Source organism: Aspergillus ruber, assembly GCF_000600275.1.
Source record: "Aspergillus ruber CBS 135680 unplaced genomic scaffold scaffold00036, whole genome shotgun sequence".
In the NCBI taxonomy this organism is placed as follows: Eukaryota; Fungi; Ascomycota; class Eurotiomycetes; order Eurotiales; family Aspergillaceae; genus Aspergillus; species Aspergillus ruber.
This window is the reverse complement of record NW_024467332.1, coordinates 155,295-171,807: the sequence shown is the minus strand read 5'-3', so window position 1 is coordinate 171,807 and position 16,513 is coordinate 155,295. Positions and strand designations below refer to the sequence as shown.

Sequence of the window (16,513 nt, the reverse complement as noted above, 5' to 3'; positions counted from 1 at the left end):
CCTTGTGAGGGACACTGTGGTGGTTATAGATAGATAGGATTTTCTATTCGGGCATTCGACGATGCGCCGCCACCGATGCCAATAGATACACAGGGGAAACTTCCATTTCTCTTTTAGATGACAGGGGATCTCCAAGTTGATCGGGTAATATTGTTTCTCCAATGATTCCATTGTTCACTGTTAACGCACTTAAGCTCTGTAAACTCTGAATACGGGAGGCGCAAAAACCCCTGAGACGGACCGATGATCTTCAATGCGGTTCAGGGGGAGCCCGTTCCAACTTTCCACTCCGCGTGAGACTGGTGTTGATTGGTTTATTAGGGCGAGAAGGACTCCATTGAGAGAACCTGGGTGGTTTTTCTTATCTTTTTTGTTTTCCAAAAATATGTTCCCAATTCGTTGTTGTCTCTGGCGCAGTGACGTGGTTTCAATGCATGCCATTTTTCTTTCTCGGAGTTGTTGGCACCCACCCAATCTGATTGTCGGTCATGCTGTGTCGTCCTCTGCATCTATATGGGGTACAGTAGCGCATGTCGACGGTAGTTAGTGTTGACCCATTCCGACTCCGTCGTTGCATTCCAAGCGGAGTGGACAGGGGAACTCGCGCAGACTGTTGTAATCTCCGTGCACCGGCCAGATTTCTGGAACTGTTCTTGGCGGGACATCACTCTTCATGCGATTCATATGGACTTTAATGCCCCTGTGTCCTGACTCCGTACAGATAACTCTGTACCCAGGACGGGTATGGTCATGCCTTGGTGTGTACACAACCTCCGTCCTCCGCTCCGTACTTTGACCGAATGATGCCATTGACCCGTTTTCGGATCGTCGTCATGGTCCTCTGCGTCCACAATCCACTCCACAGAGAGCAACCGCGGGCCAATTGGGGATGAGATACGCGTATGGCACATTGTGTGATTGCAGTGTGCCGTCTTCAGCACGTCCTCGCTATAGTGCAGGTACGGAGCACAGGTCCTCATGTTCTGCATCGATATCACAGGCACAGCACCTTAAGCGAAGAATCCGAAACCGATATAAAGTTCAATAGTCGTAGCTCTTCCCTGAACAACCACAAATTCAATAGTCAGCGGATCAGCACGGTCCATGGAACCCTAGCCGGGACATTCCGTTTTATAAGTCGTACTCCGTACACCGCAAGAGAGTTGTACCGATATGACTGAGGCATCCAGGCATTCAGGCAGAGGTCCCGGCAATCTAGCACCCCGGTTCCATATGCCGGCCCCTCGTGGGGGATCCGACCGTTGGCAGGTGCACAGTACATATCGGAGATCATAACAGTGTACAGTACTTGTGCAGAGCACTGTACTTATATAGAGTAATCAAGTAGCATCCAACATGCCGGCTATAAAAAAGTCTAGATTGCAAATCAGATGATCGTAACGATGAAGTGTCCTTTATAGTAATTCACCGAGTTGCGGTGACACCTATTCGGCTGCTTGGTTGTTGTTCACCGTCCGCCGGAGCATCACGGGACTGTTTGCCAGGGCTTACTTAAACAGCCGCTTTCCTCGTGTCCTCTTCTCTCTTTCTTCTTTCTCTCTTCATCCCATCTTCTACTTCTACTCAAGCTCAATTGCTCGTCTACGCTCGATCACTCGTCCTTGAGGTGGTCAACAACCGTCACCATTTTCTCCACACTTCTTAACTCGTGAGTATCTCTATATACATGTCTTCTGTACAGTATACTAACCCTCCAGGCGTCACCACCCGTTCAACGGCCGGCGCTCATCCACCCGTGGAGGGGCATCGGACGAATTATTCTACACTCAGTAAACGAATTCGTCTACTCGTACTATCAAATCTACAACGATGGCTCCCCACGCTAACTCGGATGTGGCCAACGGCGCCGTGAACGGGTCGGTCTCCAACGCTCCTCTGTTTACCGTCAACTCTCCCAATGTGGTCTACAACGACAATGAAATCAAGAGTCAGTACGCTTACCACACCACCGACATCTCTCGTACCCCCGACAACAAGCTTGTTGCTACCCCCAAGGCCACCAACTACAACTTCAAGGTGGACCGTAAGGTGGGCAAGGTCGGTGTCATGCTTGTCGGTTGGGGTGGAAACAACGGTTCCACGGTGACGGCTGGTATCATTGCCAACCGTGATCGCCTCGTCTGGGAAACTCGCGAGCGCTCTCAAGCCGCCAACTACTATGGCTCCGTTGTCATGAGTTCGACCGTCAAGTTGGGTACTGACGCCAAGACTGGTGAGGAGGTTAACGTTCCGTTCCATGACATGTTGCCCATGGCCCACCCCAATGATCTCGTTGTCGGTGGCTGGGACATTAGCAGCATGAACTTGGCCGACTCTATGGACCGTGCTCAGGTACTCGAGCCGGGTCTCAAGCAGCTGGTCCGCAAGGAAATGTCTACCATGAAGCCGCTGCCCAGTATCTACTACCCTGATTTCATTGCCTCCAACCAGGAGGATCGTGCCGATAATGTCATTGAGGGTGACAAGGCTTGCTGGGCTCACGTCGAGCGCATCCAGAAGGACATTCGGTAAGCAGCTATCCTACAAGTTTGGGGTCTGTGCTAACCTTCACAGCGAATTCAAGGCTCAGAATGGTCTGGACAAGGTCATTGTCATGTGGACTGCCAACACCGAGCGTTACGCTGACATTGTTCCCGGCGTCAACGACACGGCTGAGAACCTGCTCGAAGCCATCAAGACCGGACACCTCGAGGTGGCTCCGTCCACTGTCTTTGCGGTTGCGTCCATCTTGGAGGATGTTCCTTTCATCAACGGATCTCCCCAGAACACCTTTGTTCCCGGTGCCTTGGACTTGGCGGAAAAGCGTGGGGCGTTCATTGGTGGTGACGACTTCAAGTCGGGCCAGACCAAGATGAAGTCGGCTTTGGTGGACTTTTTGATCAACGCTGGTATCAAGCTCACCTCGATTGCCAGCTACAACCACCTGGGCAACAACGACGGAAAGAACCTGAGCTCCCAGAAGCAGTTCCGCTCCAAGGAGATTTCCAAGTCGAACGTGGTTGATGACATGGTTGCAGCTAACAAGCTGTTGTACGCCGAGGACGAGCATCCCGATCACACTGTGGTCATTAAGTATATGCCGTCCGTGGGCGACAACAAGCGTGCTCTGGACGAGTACTATGCGGAGATCTTCATGGGCGGTCACCAGACCATCAGTTTGTTCAACATCTGCGAGGACTCGTTGCTGGCTTCTCCGTTGATCATCGACCTTGTGTTGATAACGGATATTATGACCCGCATTAGCTGGAAGACTGATGAGGCGGCCGAGTACAAGGGCTTCCACAGTATTCTGAGCGTTCTCAGCTACATGCTCAAGGCTCCTTTGACTCCTCCTGGTACCCCGGTTGTCAACGCTCTGGGCAAGCAGCGGAATGCTTTGATCAACATCTTCCGTGCTTGCGTTGGTTTGCAGCCGGAGTCGGACATGACTCTTGAGCATAAGCTGTTTTAGCTTCCCCCCCGTACCGACCTTTGCTTTTATCTGCACTTGATGCTTCACTAGCATGTCCAACTTAGTCGCTCATTCATGCAATAAACTGATTTTATTCTCAATACCATCGTACTACTTAGTCTGACCCAACTGGGAGTAAGCGTTTAAAGCTAACTGCCCACCCAGATGAGCATATAGAACATTGCCTTGAATCTCACCCTTTCGAACCATGTCCACCATACCCGCGAAACTCTTACCCTCGTAGACAGGATCCGTGATGAACGCCTCCATTCTCGCAGCATACTCCATAGCCTCCCAAGTCTGTTTATCAGGAATACCGTAAGTCCCCGCATGATACCGCTCGTCCAGAATAACATCCTCCTCGGCAATATCCTCCTCCCCCAACCCAATCTTGACCGCAGTATTCCTCGCAATCCTCAAAACCTGCGCCTTGGTCTGCTCCGGCGTCGCGGACCCATCAATCCCTATGACCTTCTTCTTCGCCAGCTCAGGCTCAAGCTTCTCAACCAACTTGAACCCAGCGATCATCCCCGCAAACGTCGACCCCGTCACCGCACACACAATAATCGTGCCAAACTCAACACCCATCTCCCTCTCCTGCTGCCTCACCTCAAACGCCCACCGCACAAACCCAAGCCCACCAAGCGGATGATCCGACGCTCCAGCAGGAATATAATACGGCTTCCCGCCACTCTTCTCAATCTCCTCCAACACCCCCTTCACAGTCCCCTTATGCTGAATACCGAACCCCTCCTCTCTCTCAAGTCTAATATCCGCCCCCATCAACCTCGACAACTGAATATTGCCCACAGATTCATAACCATCATCCTCCCAATCAACCCATTTCTCCTGCACAAGCGCAGCCTTCAACCCAGAGCGCGCAGCAACCGCAGCAACCTGTCTCGTATGATTACTCTGCACGCCGCCGATAGACACAAGGGTGTCGGCTGAGTTGGCGAGTGCGTCGGCGAGGAGGTACTCGAGTTTGCGGGTTTTGTTACCGCCGTAGGCGTAGGCGGAGTTGAGATCGTCGCGTTTGGCGTAGATTGTTGTATTTTTGGAGGGGGCGAGGTCTGCTGAGATGCGGGGGAGGGGGTGTATTGGGGAGGGGCCGAGGAGGAGGGGGGCTCGGGGGATTGAGGAGAGGGGAGGTGGGAGTTGTAGTTCCATTGTATCGTAGTAGAGTAGAAGACGCTTGCAGGGACTGACTGTAGAGATTGATTGATTAGATCTATACTACTGAGTTAACCTGGCTTATATAGTTGTATAGTCGTAGACATTCGGAAGTTGTCCGTGATAGAGGAGATATGAGGGGATGACAACGAGGAGATATGTATCTATCTGTATCTGTATCTGTATCTACGGGTGGCTATCTGCTCATTTGTCATGGGCATGGTCAGGTATCAACCGGAGTCAGTTCTGTACTCCGGTCGGAGTTGTAGACTGCTCCGGGGAGTACAGGTATGGAGTACGTGGGGGAGTACTTGTAAATACATATGTAGAAGTACAAGGTGCCGATACAAGGTCCCCGTGAGGACCTTGGGGTTCATTGATATACTGTTATAAGCACTCGGATAGTCTTGAATTCAATCATATTCATCATCATAACTTTTCAATAACGCAATTACGACATGTCAACAACACAACGAACACAGTCTCCCTCCTTCATCTGCTCGAACGCTCCGTTGATGTTGGACAGAGGTTGACGGTGGGTGATGAATTCGTCAACCATCAGCTGGCCGTTCAGGTAGTCGTCAACCAATCCTGGGAGCTGGCTACGTCCCTTGATACCTCCGAATGCGCATCCCTTCCACACACGGCCGGTGACGAGTTGGAAAGCTACATTATTAGCAGGGTCTTTGGAAGTCTTGAGAAATATGGAGGGCTTACGTCTCGTGGAAATCTCTTGGCCAGCAGCAGCAACACCAATGATAATGCTCTCACCCCAGCCCTTGTGGCAGGCTTCAAGAGCAGCACGCATCACACCAACGTTACCAGTGCAGTCAAAGGTGTAATCGCAGCCACCGTCGGTCATGTCAATCAGCTGTTCCTGGATGGTCTTGCCGTTGAGCTTGGTGGGGTTGACAAAGTCTGTGGCGCCGAACTTGCGAGCCCAGGCCTCCTTGCCGTCGTTGACATCAACGACAATAATCTTGCCAGCCTTGTTCTTGACGGCACCCTGGATGACCGACAGACCGACACATCCAGCACCGAAGACAGCAATGTTCGAGCCCTCCTCGACACCAGCAGTCACAACAGCAGCACCATAACCAGTCGTGATACCACATCCCAGCAGACACGAGCGGTCGGTCGAAATCTTAGGAGTGACAGCCACAACCGAGATATCCGCGACGACAGTGTACTGGGAGAAGGTAGAGGTACCCATGAAGTGCAGGATATCCTGGCCACGGGCCTTGAACCGCGAGGTGCCATCAGGCATCACACCCTTACCCTGGGTAGCGCGGATCTTGCCACAGAGGTTGGTCTTGCCAGACTTGCAGAACTTGCACTCGCGGCATTCGGGGGTGTACAGGGCGACGACATAGTCACCGGGCTTGACGGAAGTGACGCCCTCGCCGACGGATTCGACGATACCGGCACCTTCGTGACCGAGGACGATGGGGAAGGCACCTTCTGGGTCTTTGCCGGAGAGAGTGTAGGCATCTGTCCAGTCAGTACCCTCTTCTCCTATCCTTGGCGTCGGTCATACCTGTGTGGCAGACACCGGTGTGGTGGATCTGAATGCGGACCTCGTTGGTCTTGGGAGGAGCGACCTCGACATCTTCGATGGAAAGGGGTTCACCAGCGCCCCAGGCGATGGCGGCCTGTACTATGAGTATTTATTCTGAAAGATATGCGATCGTGAACTTACTTTGCAGGTGATGGTCTAAAGCAGTTAGCGAGATTAAATGGCAATTGCAGACAATTGGGTATCTTACCTGTCCGACGGTGCTGGCCATTTTGACTGAATAACAAGAACAGAGTGAGAACGGATATAAAAGAGAAGAAAAGAATAAAATACAGAAAAAGTTGAGGATTGGATGACGAGCGAGACCCGCGGATTTAAAAGCGTGCGGGAAGTGGAGGAGGGGAGGGGTGAGGGGCAGCACTACTCTATACAGAGGACTCTCATATCATTATTCACTATCTCTGACTACTACAGTTGGAGAAGGAAAGGACTTATACAATCCCCTCATAATCCCAGTTTTGATCTCCGCATTAGTTCTCTACAGAATAACAGTATATACGGTGTTTACCAGTATGTGAGGCTCGGAACTGCGGACGATGACGGAATCGCATCGGCAATACTAACTGCGACCGACATTACCACTTTAGATAGCTGTCAGCATTTAAATACCCCGTAGAGTAAGAACTAGTTGACTTTACATGTAATAGGCAATGTTTTCCGGCGGCAAATGAACCCAGTCCCCGATCCCGAAATGGTGATTTTTTCCATGTGAGCTACAGAGTACAGAGTACAGGTAGAGCAATACCATCCGTCGTAATCCATTGACGGCCCATCAAGGGCTCAATCTCATATAATACACAGACAGCTTTTTTGCCGTCCATTACCTATTTTTCCCAAAGTTTTCTTTTCAGTTCCGCACCGTCAATTTTAAGCAAACCCAAACCAACTTTATCCCAACGAACATGCGAACCGGTGCCAACAAACGAAGAAGGGTAAGAGGAGTAGGCGAAAGAGCAAAGACGAGGTGTTCAAGGTGACAATTACTGTCCACCCTGGGCGTTCTGCATCATAGCCGCGTTCTGTTCCTGGAACCGCTCGTTCAAGCGAGCCGAACCCTTGAGGTACTTGTCGACACAGCGCAGCACACAGCCCTCCTCACGAGAAGCAAGCGAACGGGTGGTGAAGTCGTTGACACAGTCATCGAAGCAACGTTGGACGAGTTTGGAGTACATCTGCGGGAGTCAGTTGGTGTGTCCAGAGTTGGATGTCGTAAGAAGAACGCACGCCCATGAATTCCTTCAGCTGCTTCCTTTCCATGCGAGAGGCGAGCTCGCGCTGTTCCGTAGCATTGAGACTGCAAATTAGCACGTTTCGATTAGATTAGAGGAGTGAATTGAATACACACCCGTCCATTTTGTATGATATTGGTGGATAGCAATGGCGCAAGGTGAACTGCTACGATTCTTCATCTCCGACCGCACTCCGCCAGGCGTCACGTGAGAGCACGTGATCTTCCATGGTAGTAGTACAGTGGCACTGAAACCGTCCAACGGTCGACCGAGTCTCGACTTTTGGATGGCCGGGATTGACCGGGTTGGAGGTCGAGTCAAGTCCCTGGCTGAACCCTGTGCCTATGCAGTTACCTGTGTATAGTTAAGGGACTTGGGGCACAGTACTAGTAGTCTAGCCGAGTACAGACACTGTCTACCCATAGTAGTGCTCGTGCAGATAGTAGTAGACTCTTTATTCCTCTCTCTTGGGACTCTGCAGTGTGTTCTGTACCTAGAATAGTACATTTGGATGGCTGCCATACCCATGGTTCCTGAGACCCCTTCTGGCAGTCATCATGAAGGATCATCAGCATCATCGATCTCGCTGTTCCTCTCTATCCCTCCTCCCCTCTCCTCTTCTCCTCTTTTCCCTCTTTTCCTCTTTCTCTCCTACACTCCTTCATGCTCCTTTATCCTCCTTGATCCCTCCACGTATAGTCCAGATCAGTCAGCTAGAGTCAGATATCGCCCGTTTGCTGCTATTTTGGGAACCGCCCAGCCCCGGCTTTTTCGCCGCCAAACCCCCATTAACAACAGTCTGTGTTAATATTATACAGTCAAGCAAGTCAAAGAGACACGAGGGCGGTCTGACTTGGTGACGGTCTGCCTCACTTGAGACTGATTCATTCATTATTGATTATTGATCTTCAACTCCCTTCATTCGTTCGCTCAACCGTCCAATCGAGTTCGGGGTCGTCGGTCCCTCTGATCCAATTAATTCCAGATCGCCCATCGTCCCTCAATCTCATTCTCGACCTTCGTTTCTCATCGTCCTCGTTCTCCGTTCTCGTCCTCATCATCGTCCATCGTCCATACACTCATATAGTCAACCTCGTCTACATCGTCTACACCGTCAAAAACGCCGGTCTACACATCCGTCACGAACATGGTGACGGGAAAACCGGAGCCCTTCCAGGCCTTCGCGCCCACTCCCTCTCAACCCGTCGCGTTCTCGCCTCCCTCCAAACGAGATCTCACTTCCTGGTGGAGGCAGTTTAAGAAGAATACCCGCAGAGAAGAAGTCAAAGGTGCGTTTACCTCATGCGGATCACCAGCATGAAGTCCATGTGTTTCTCGGTCCATTCTACAACTCGTCCGCTTCGACGAAAGGAGGTGGTGCTTCCGCGATGCCGCCAGTGACCCCCGGCTTGTGCTATTTCGAGAAACGCCAGCCTGATGCGATCGCTATCCTCTGTGAGAGGTATCGCGTCGATCAGCAGTACAACCTCTGTCGACTCACCATAATCTCACCATTATCTCTTCATGGCTGGCGCTGACGGTTCCTACGTTTAAAAATAGATGTACCTCGAGGAATCTTCGGTATCCCTCTCAACGTCAGCATCAAATATGCCAACGTCGCGATTTCCCTCACGAATGACAACGGTGAAAGCTTCATCTACGGTTACGTTCCTATCGTCGTTGCGAAATGCGGGGTGTTCTTGAAAGAAAAGGGTGCGTCGACTGCCTCTCCTCTCTGGTGAGGGACGTCACTAACTTTGATTGTTCTAACTAGCAACCGACGTGGAAGGCATCTTTCGTCTCAACGGTTCCGCGAGGCGCATCAAGGACCTCCAGGAGATCTTTGACTCTCCCGAGCGATACGGAAAAGGTCTCGATTGGACTGGCTATACCGTGCACGATGCCGCCAACGTTCTTCGTCGCTATCTCAACCAACTTCCCGAGCCGATCGTGCCGTTGGATTTCTATGAACAATTCCGTCAGCCGTTGCGCACCTATCAGCGCCAGGTCCAAGGTCTTGCGCCGGCCAACGAAACGGAGGTTTTTGACCATGCCAAAGCCGTCGCAGCCTATCAGCAGCTCATCAGGGAGCTCCCGCCGCTCAACAAGCAGTTGCTGCTCTACATTCTCGATCTCCTGGCTGTCTTTGCCTCCAAATCGGAGCAGAACCGGATGACCTCCGCCAACCTGTCCGCCATATTCCAGCCTGGGTTGCTCTCCCATCCCCAACATGACATGTCGCCCGATGAATACAAGCTGAGCCAGGATGTCTTGATTTTCCTCATCGAGAACCAGGACCACTTTCTGTTCGGTATGAATGGCACCGCGGCGGATGAGGAGACCGTCAAGGCGGTTGAATCTGGCGGCATCGCCCCTCGCGCACCCACGACCACCCAGACCAGCATCCGTCGCTCCGTCTCCAGCGCCAGCGGCGGCGCAGACAGCTTCCGCAAGTACGGAAGTCTTCGACGGAACGTGTCCGTGTCCTCCAAGAATTCGCGAAACTCGAACGCCACCACCAGCCCCGGCACGCCGTCGTCGTTGAGCGGAGTGCACCGCAGCAATACCCTTCCATCGAAGATGGCTCCTCCTATGCAACGCAGGGCCGTTCAAGAGTCCAACACTGGCAATACCACGGGACCCGCGCCGCCCGCGAAGCCGAGCCCATCACCTAGTCGGGCACTTCCCTCCACGGAAAACACCAACCACATTCGTATTCAGACTCCTTCGGGCCCTGATGGTGCGTCGGTGATTGGTACATCTGGGATGGCTTACGTCCATTCGGCCACCCATGGCCCCATCCCCAAACGTTTTGCAGGACATGTCACGGTCCCTGAGCCCCAACCTCCCCGGGAAGCCTCCGTCTCCCCTCCCCCTCCTGCGGCGGTCACCCCGATCAAGGAGCGTAAACTGTCCAGCTTCTTTTCCAAGTCTCCACCACCCGGTGCTGAGCAGCGGCAACCAAACCGGTTGAGGAAAAAGCGGAGTCCGGGTAGTGTCTGTGAGAGCGCCCAGAGCTCATCTCAGTCTCTTCATGGCGTCACTGCTGACAATATTCCCCGCACCGTGCCTCCAGAGAATGGAGGAGCGGTAAACGGTGCTCAGGATGAATCTCACAGCAATAACCAGGAAAACGGTACCTCCCAGAGTGAAAACGGGCAGACGCAGACAACGGACACTTCGCTGAAGCCACACTCACGAACACCGTCGATGCGCTCGCGCTCGTCCTTTACGGACCAGTCAGATCTCGAACAAATCGACGAGACGGCGCGAGCGGAACGCAAAGAACAGCGACAGAGCTGGAGGTTCCCTCGCTCGTCTAAACGGAGCAGTGAACAGATCGGTCTCGTGTCGCCACCTTTGGGAGCGACCAATCCGAGTGCTACTCGCAGCGCCAGCTCAATCGGTAGTTGGCACCAGACCAGCCGGAGCTCACCATCGGACCTCCAACAGTTTGCCAATGACCCAGCGAACCAACCGCTCAGTCTTGACGCCGAGCTCAACAATAACGGCTCTCCCAAGGAAATTGAACCAGAGAGGCGAAGTCTGTTTGGAAAGTTCAAAGCCAAGGTCGGACTAAGTCGCGACGGAAAAGACTCGGACTCACTCAGAGACCGAACGCGAAGTCCGGTGAACTCGGACACCGAAATGTCCGTGTCCAACCTGGCGTTGTCACCACCACCAAGCAAGTCGGCGTCTGAAGCGAATGGTCCTGATGAGTCTCCTGTGTCCCCATTGCCGGGCTCAGGATTTCCACCTGCCATTCCGGAAGAGCCAAACTCGCCAGAGTCTCCTATTGCACCTGCTCTTATTGAGCAAAAGGAGCCTGTTACAAGTGCTCCTGAATCGGCGCCTGTTCAAGCTGAAACCACCACTGAACCGTCCAAAGAGCTGAACTAATTGGGTTGTCCCTGTTTATTGACTTTGGTCAGTGATCATGTCTTTATGTCGCGTCATTTCCTTTGATGTTTTTGCTTGAACACGCGGGTGGCACTTTTGATCGTCGAATTATGTTTTGCCTTTTCGTTCGGTTCCTAGGGGTATAATATGTTACCTATATCATTTCGCGTGTCGTTCATACCCCTCTGCCCTTATTCTTATCCTTATGCTTTACCATGCGTCACGAATGTATGCTTATGCTTATTCTGCTTCTTGTTGCGGTAATCTACATGGATAGTTGGTTGACTGCTTAGTTGGGCAAAAACGTAAAAGAGAGAAGAGAAAGAAAAAAAAAAAAAAAAAAGGAGGAAAGGAGTTATATAGGGAGTTCTCAGGCGTAATGTTTAATGTGTTCTCTTTCTTGGATTCAATTGTTGGCTAGGTAGGGCTTATGCAGTCAATTGAGTGTCGGTTATATATCTGAACGCAGTGTCGAGAAATGTAGTGCTACGTTTTGTACGGAATAGTATCCAAGGCTTTGGATATCTTTATAATGGTATCCATTTATCTTGTCATCGTCATTATACCTAAATTGTGCAATTGTAATTCATTCCCCTTGAACATAGCTATGTCTAGTTATTTCCTTGGGCCCAGATATGGCTGCCACGATCCCAAGGCATAACGGAACAATTACCCCAATACGGAAACCTGTCCTAGATTATCCGACTCCTGTATCCGCGTCCTCCGCCTCCAAATCAAGAACAAAACACCATTCATTCATTCAATTTAATCCAATCTATTCAACAAAAATTGCCAGGGCGCACGCCCAGTGCTTTAACAATGACCTCAGCACCTCCCTCCCCACCACACCGCACTGGTACATCCTCCTCCTCATCGTCCAATCCAACACAATCACAATCAAATGCATCCGCATCTGCCCAGGCACCACCCCCGAAACCCCCAGCGCCGGCCGTGAGTATTCTCCCGGGGCAGCTCGCGCGGGTGTACTCATTTGCGCATCCTGTGCTTTTGCTGGGTCTGTTGGCTGTGCGGTTTAAGAAGTTCGTGGAAGACCCGGTTAGTGAGTTGTTCGGTGATTTGCCCGTGTTGGCGGGCCTGCAGGTGCTGTATGCGGTTGTTTGTTTGCCGCCTGCTGGTGCCCCATCATCGAAGGGAACTACAGTGGAATCGAGTCTGGGTGGGAGTGAGGGCACGGTTTTGAAACCGGGGAGAATTGGACTGCGACGGAAACATGCGAAAGAAGCTGGAATTTCCGTGAAGGTGGTTGTACGTATCCTCTGGCCAGTTTACCAATTACACAATACTGACAACGATAGCCCGCTTTGATCTCACTGACATTAACAACCCTCCTCGCAACCCCCATCCTCTCAATCCTCCTCGTCCTCTTCGGCGCCCCGTTGACAACACACAACCTCGAAACGCTCCTCTGCGCAGCGCACATGGCCGTCCTCTCCGCAACAGCACTAGTCTATGTACATGGCGTCGACGGGAGTACCTGGCGGGAGGTCTGGGGCGTGGGTCGGCCGGCGGATGCAGTTTGGGGCGGAGCGCTGGGGACGGGCGTGGGTGCTTGGTTTGGGGCTGTGCCTATTCCGTTGGATTGGTAACTCCCCCTTTTATAACCTTTTGAGGAGTTGATGCTGATAAATATAGGGACCGTCCATGGCAGGCGTATCCTATTACTATCCTGACTGGTGCGTATATCGGGTACGCTCTTGGGTCGTTGATTAGTCGGTCGTCGTGTTTGTATGGAAAGAGGATCCAGTTCACGCCCGAGGTTGAGGAAGATATGGATAAGAAGACTGAGTAGGGTGTTAAGATTGGGTACTCATTATAAATCTGTTGTACTGTATAGACTAGTAGTAAATAATCATCATCTATTTAGACGCATCCGTATCCAGTAAGACTAATCCAGTGTTCTGAGATCTATTCGATCACAGTGGAACAATCTATTTCGTGTATCTATAGACAATAAAATCAATATATTCAATATATCCAGTCATCAATGAATGTAAAACCCGCTAGAATGTAACAAGAAGTGAAGTATAAACCGAAGAGAAAAGAAGAAAAGTAGCCTTGGCTACGAAAGAAAAAAAAAAAAAAAAGATAGCCTCGTGCCACGAAGAAAAAAAAACCACCATTGGTAAGTTAAAGAAAGCCCCCCGGGGGAAGAAAAAGGAAAGACAATTGGGGTATAGGTATACAGGACATTAAGCGAAGAGGGTATACGGCAAGGCATCAAGGAGTAGACTCCATCAGTCGCAAAGGTAAGTAGATATAGTTAGTCATATCATGCCGGCAATCTCAATCCGACGTTCCAGCTTGCGCAGCGCAAGCTCGTTCTTCGAGTCCCGCTCCAGATCCGTGCCGGTGCCACTATCGTAATGCGGATGTGGGATGATTTTCTCCGTTCGTGGGATGTAGTTTGTGTTTGACTGCGGGGACGAGTGAGAATCCACCGAACGAAGGCAATAGGGCTCTACCGAGTCTGCGCTTTGGATTGGGTACATAGTGCCCATACTCACGGTCATGGAGTCGCGAGCCATCTTCTGGAGTTGTTGGACGTCGTCGCGGAGACTGGAGACTTGGCCTTCGAGGGATTTGCGGGCGGACTGTTCTCTGCGGAGAAGGGCGACTAGGGCGCTGTATTGTTCGATGGAGATGCTGGATGCGCTGTCGATGTGTGGTGGGGAGGAGGGTGGTTGGTGTGTACGGGATTGGTGGAGGTTAGGGCGGATGGTGCCGGTGCTGATGGGGCGGTCTTCTGAGATTCTGGGCGAGCTACTTGAGCCGGTCGCGGGGGACAATAGTGGTGCCGGTCGTCCGTCTGGTATTAATGACTTTTTGGACGTGGATTTGGCCGTTGGCGAGGAGTCGCCTCGTTTGTCTTGTATGCGCGCAATGGCGAATTCTAAGTCGATGAGTTTAACCTCCAGGGTTGTCACGCGTTGTTCGATAGTCAGATTGTCGTGATTTTGCATCGTGTGTACTAGATTACCAACACTTGGCGGGACACTTTCGACTTCAGTTTGTTGCTCTGCATCATTGGTTTCGGGTGCATTGCAAGGCTCATCTGGCTTGGACAGACTGGCAACCGTGTTTCGCGTAGGAGGTCTAAAGGAAAGTTCACTGTCGGAGACTGCTCCAAAGGCAGGCGAGCCCAAGTATGTGATCTCCGTACTGCGCCGTGTCCATTGAATCGGAGACATGCGGTGTTCGTTAGCCTTCCTGCGAAGAGAATTGGTACTCCGCGAGCGTCGTTTGTTGCGCAAGGCAAGGCGCACTCGGAGGTTCTCTGGTTCAAGGCCATTGTCTTTTTTGGGGGTAATGTCGTGAGACTCCTCTTCAGAAAACACCAGACTGGGAAGTGTATTTCGTCGTCGGTGCACCGGCAAAGGGTCCAATTTGTTCAGATCCATCAATGTAGGGCGAAGATCCTTCTGCAATGGGCTGTTCTTCGTTCCAAGAGAGGTAGGCTGTGCGTCTTTGCGACTGCGACTCTCAGACTTGCGCGGTAACGACTTACTGGGACGAGGACTGTGGGATTCCATGACATGATCTTCCTCTAATTCGTCCGTCTGGCTGCGCCTCTTGCGATGGAATATCTTCCGCATAACCGTTCTCAGTGTACTCTCGCTCCGACGGTGCATTCCAGGCCCTCTGGCAATCATGTTCGATACCGGATCGTGTGTAGTCTGAAAAGGCGTCCCTGATCGCTGCATCCCGCGGAAGTTTCCGATTATCGCTGCTGAATCGGGTCGGTATCCAGGTCGACGACGGCTGAGAGACATGTTTTGCGACTGAATGGGGGGTAGGGCGGTATCGTATGAGGAATCCATTGTTTGGGCAGGGCCGTTGCCGTTGCTCCAAGTCGCTGACATTGTACTGTTCGGTATGTCGCACTGCGCATGGATCGTGTTCGGGTTTTCGAATGAATACTTAAGCGAGCGTGTTGTAGGATAGTGAAGGTGTGTAACGAGCGTCTAATAAACATATAAAGGGGTCTATGACTTGTCAAGTGGTCTGGGTGTTTGCCGTTAGATCTGCTGCGACGAGGTCTCAATACGGAAAAGTGTCAGCAGAGGCCGCGAACAAGTGTAACCTGGCCCAACTCACCAGGGCGGTAAAACGAGCGGCATAAGCAAAACCAAAGGACGTAAGGGTTCCTCAAAGCAGATCCATCCCGATACCAGCAGGGAAGGTCAACGTCGTCGGGGTCGAGGCCAGCCTAGGACGTAGCGGAGATGATAGTATGGCAGGCACTATAATAATAGAAACACCCCTGTAATAAATTCTCCGAAAGGCAGTAAGAAGCGAGAGCGACGAAGAGAAAGAGCAAAACGAGTGGTCTTCAAGAAAAAAAGAAAGAAATGGACGCGCTTGTCATATAAAGCCGACCAGGATGATCGCAGTAGGTGTTGAAAGAGTGTCGTCGGCCTCCACCACAGCAGAAGGACCAAATCTGGGCTTCAAACAGAGCCCGGTGAAAACCAAGAATATCCAGAATGGTTGAATCCCCCGAGAGATCTCAATCCACAACGTTAAAGAACCGCATTGATTTGGGCATGGCCGATTGGTTCAGGGGAGAGAAAGGAACAAGGAAGGTGGTCTATGGGGTACTGCAGAGAGTCAGAGTCAGACGAAGCAGCTAAAAAAATGCAGAAATTTTAAAAAGACAACACACCCGATGGAGACCCTCGGAGCAAGCAGGAGCAGAATGACCATGGAGTGTCTGTCCTGGTGAGTGTCAGGATGGAGACCGATCCGCACCGTCTGCCAAGTGGCCGAACGGGTGTTTTAACTGCTGGCTTGCGTTTCAGGCCGAATCCTGCGTGTATTCTCTGCTGAGAGCACAGAGCACTTGGGCTTGCACACAGTAATATGAGAAATCAAGTATTCTCTCACGGGTATATGGCTTGTCGATTTATCTCCCTTCCGAGATATTCTCTCACATTCTCGAAGGTCTACTAAGTACTGCAGACTGCACTCTGCACTGCACTCTGCACTCCCAGGAATGACAGATCAGGCATAGCTGCATCGGACCCATACATTGGAGGATTGGATCCATCTCGGAGACCGTACCAGAACCATTCCAATTCCCCTCTCACGGCTCAAACCCACGTATTCCGTCCCGTACTCCGTTGTTCCCCCCCCCCCCCCCCC

At 51.7% G+C, this 16,513-nt stretch overlaps 7 protein-coding genes across 7 annotated transcripts; 3 read left to right on the top strand and 4 right to left on the bottom strand.

The window, feature by feature from the left end:
• The first annotated feature begins 1,358 nt into the window (after positions 1-1,358).
• On the top strand, positions 1,359-3,664 carry EURHEDRAFT_246971 (inositol-3-phosphate synthase INO1). The gene is made up of 3 exons (XM_040778091.1): positions 1,359-1,669; positions 1,719-2,528; positions 2,575-3,664. Exons 2-3 carry the CDS (start codon positions 1,831-1,833, stop codon positions 3,470-3,472), a joined length of 1,596 nt encoding a protein of 531 aa, XP_040635023.1. The 5' UTR covers positions 1,359-1,669; positions 1,719-1,830; the 3' UTR covers positions 3,473-3,664.
• On the bottom strand, positions 3,584-4,642 carry EURHEDRAFT_465119 (putative 1-aminocyclopropane-1-carboxylate deaminase; the record flags this gene model as incomplete). Its single annotated transcript, XM_040785002.1, has 1 exon — positions 3,584-4,642. One exon carries the CDS (start codon positions 4,640-4,642, stop codon positions 3,584-3,586), a length of 1,059 nt encoding a protein of 352 aa, XP_040635022.1.
• Positions 4,643-4,982: 340 nt separating this feature from the next.
• EURHEDRAFT_416579 (bifunctional alcohol dehydrogenase/S-(hydroxymethyl)glutathione dehydrogenase) lies at positions 4,983-6,554 on the bottom strand. Its single transcript, XM_040782996.1, has 5 exons — positions 6,412-6,554; positions 6,345-6,359; positions 6,183-6,297; positions 5,363-6,136; positions 4,983-5,311 (listed from the first exon to the last, which is right to left on the bottom strand). The coding sequence occupies exons 1-5, from the start codon at positions 6,430-6,432 to the stop codon at positions 5,097-5,099; spliced, it is 1,140 nt and encodes a 379-aa protein (XP_040635021.1). The 5' UTR covers positions 6,433-6,554; the 3' UTR covers positions 4,983-5,096.
• A 647-nt stretch (positions 6,555-7,201) lies between these two features.
• tim9 (protein transporter TIM9) lies at positions 7,202-7,574 on the bottom strand (the record flags this gene model as incomplete). Its single annotated transcript, XM_040786685.1, has 3 exons — positions 7,202-7,393; positions 7,446-7,515; positions 7,567-7,574. 3 exons carry the CDS (start codon positions 7,572-7,574, stop codon positions 7,202-7,204), a joined length of 270 nt encoding a protein of 89 aa, XP_040635020.1.
• A 1,023-nt stretch (positions 7,575-8,597) lies between these two features.
• On the top strand, positions 8,598-11,350 carry EURHEDRAFT_406170 (putative Rho GTPase activator (Sac7); the record flags this gene model as incomplete). Its single annotated transcript, XM_040780446.1, has 4 exons — positions 8,598-8,739; positions 8,774-8,905; positions 9,011-9,163; positions 9,225-11,350. The coding sequence occupies 4 exons, from the start codon at positions 8,598-8,600 to the stop codon at positions 11,348-11,350; spliced, it is 2,553 nt and encodes an 850-aa protein (XP_040635019.1).
• Positions 11,351-12,169: 819 nt separating this feature from the next.
• Positions 12,170-13,160, top strand: EURHEDRAFT_465102 (PIG-F family protein; the record flags this gene model as incomplete). Its single annotated transcript, XM_040785001.1, has 3 exons — positions 12,170-12,616; positions 12,667-12,953; positions 13,004-13,160. The coding sequence occupies 3 exons, from the start codon at positions 12,170-12,172 to the stop codon at positions 13,158-13,160; spliced, it is 891 nt and encodes a 296-aa protein (XP_040635018.1).
• Positions 13,161-13,635: 475 nt separating this feature from the next.
• EURHEDRAFT_518495 (uncharacterized protein) lies at positions 13,636-15,231 on the bottom strand (the record flags this gene model as incomplete). The annotated part of the gene is made up of 1 exon (XM_040786684.1): positions 13,636-15,231. The coding sequence occupies one exon, from the start codon at positions 15,229-15,231 to the stop codon at positions 13,636-13,638; it is 1,596 nt and encodes a 531-aa protein (XP_040635017.1).
• Between the last annotated feature and the right edge of the window lie 1,282 nt (positions 15,232-16,513).

Excerpts from the sequence above, each read along its gene's own strand:
- EURHEDRAFT_416579 (XM_040782996.1), bottom strand. The coding sequence starts at position 6,432 with ATGGCCAGCACCGTCGGACAG. Across the intron at positions 6,137-6,182 it reads CACCGGTGTCTGCCACACAG|ATGCCTACACTCTCTCCGGC; the intron begins GTATGACCGACG and ends CTGACTGGACAG. Across the intron at positions 5,312-5,362 it reads CCAAGAGATTTCCACGAGAC|CTTTCCAACTCGTCACCGGC; the intron begins GTAAGCCCTCCA and ends CTAATAATGTAG.
- EURHEDRAFT_246971 (XM_040778091.1), top strand. The coding sequence starts at position 1,831 with ATGGCTCCCCACGCTAACTCGGATGTGGCCAACGGCGCCGTGAACGGG. Across the intron at positions 2,529-2,574 it reads CGCATCCAGAAGGACATTCG|CGAATTCAAGGCTCAGAATG; the intron begins GTAAGCAGCTAT and ends TAACCTTCACAG.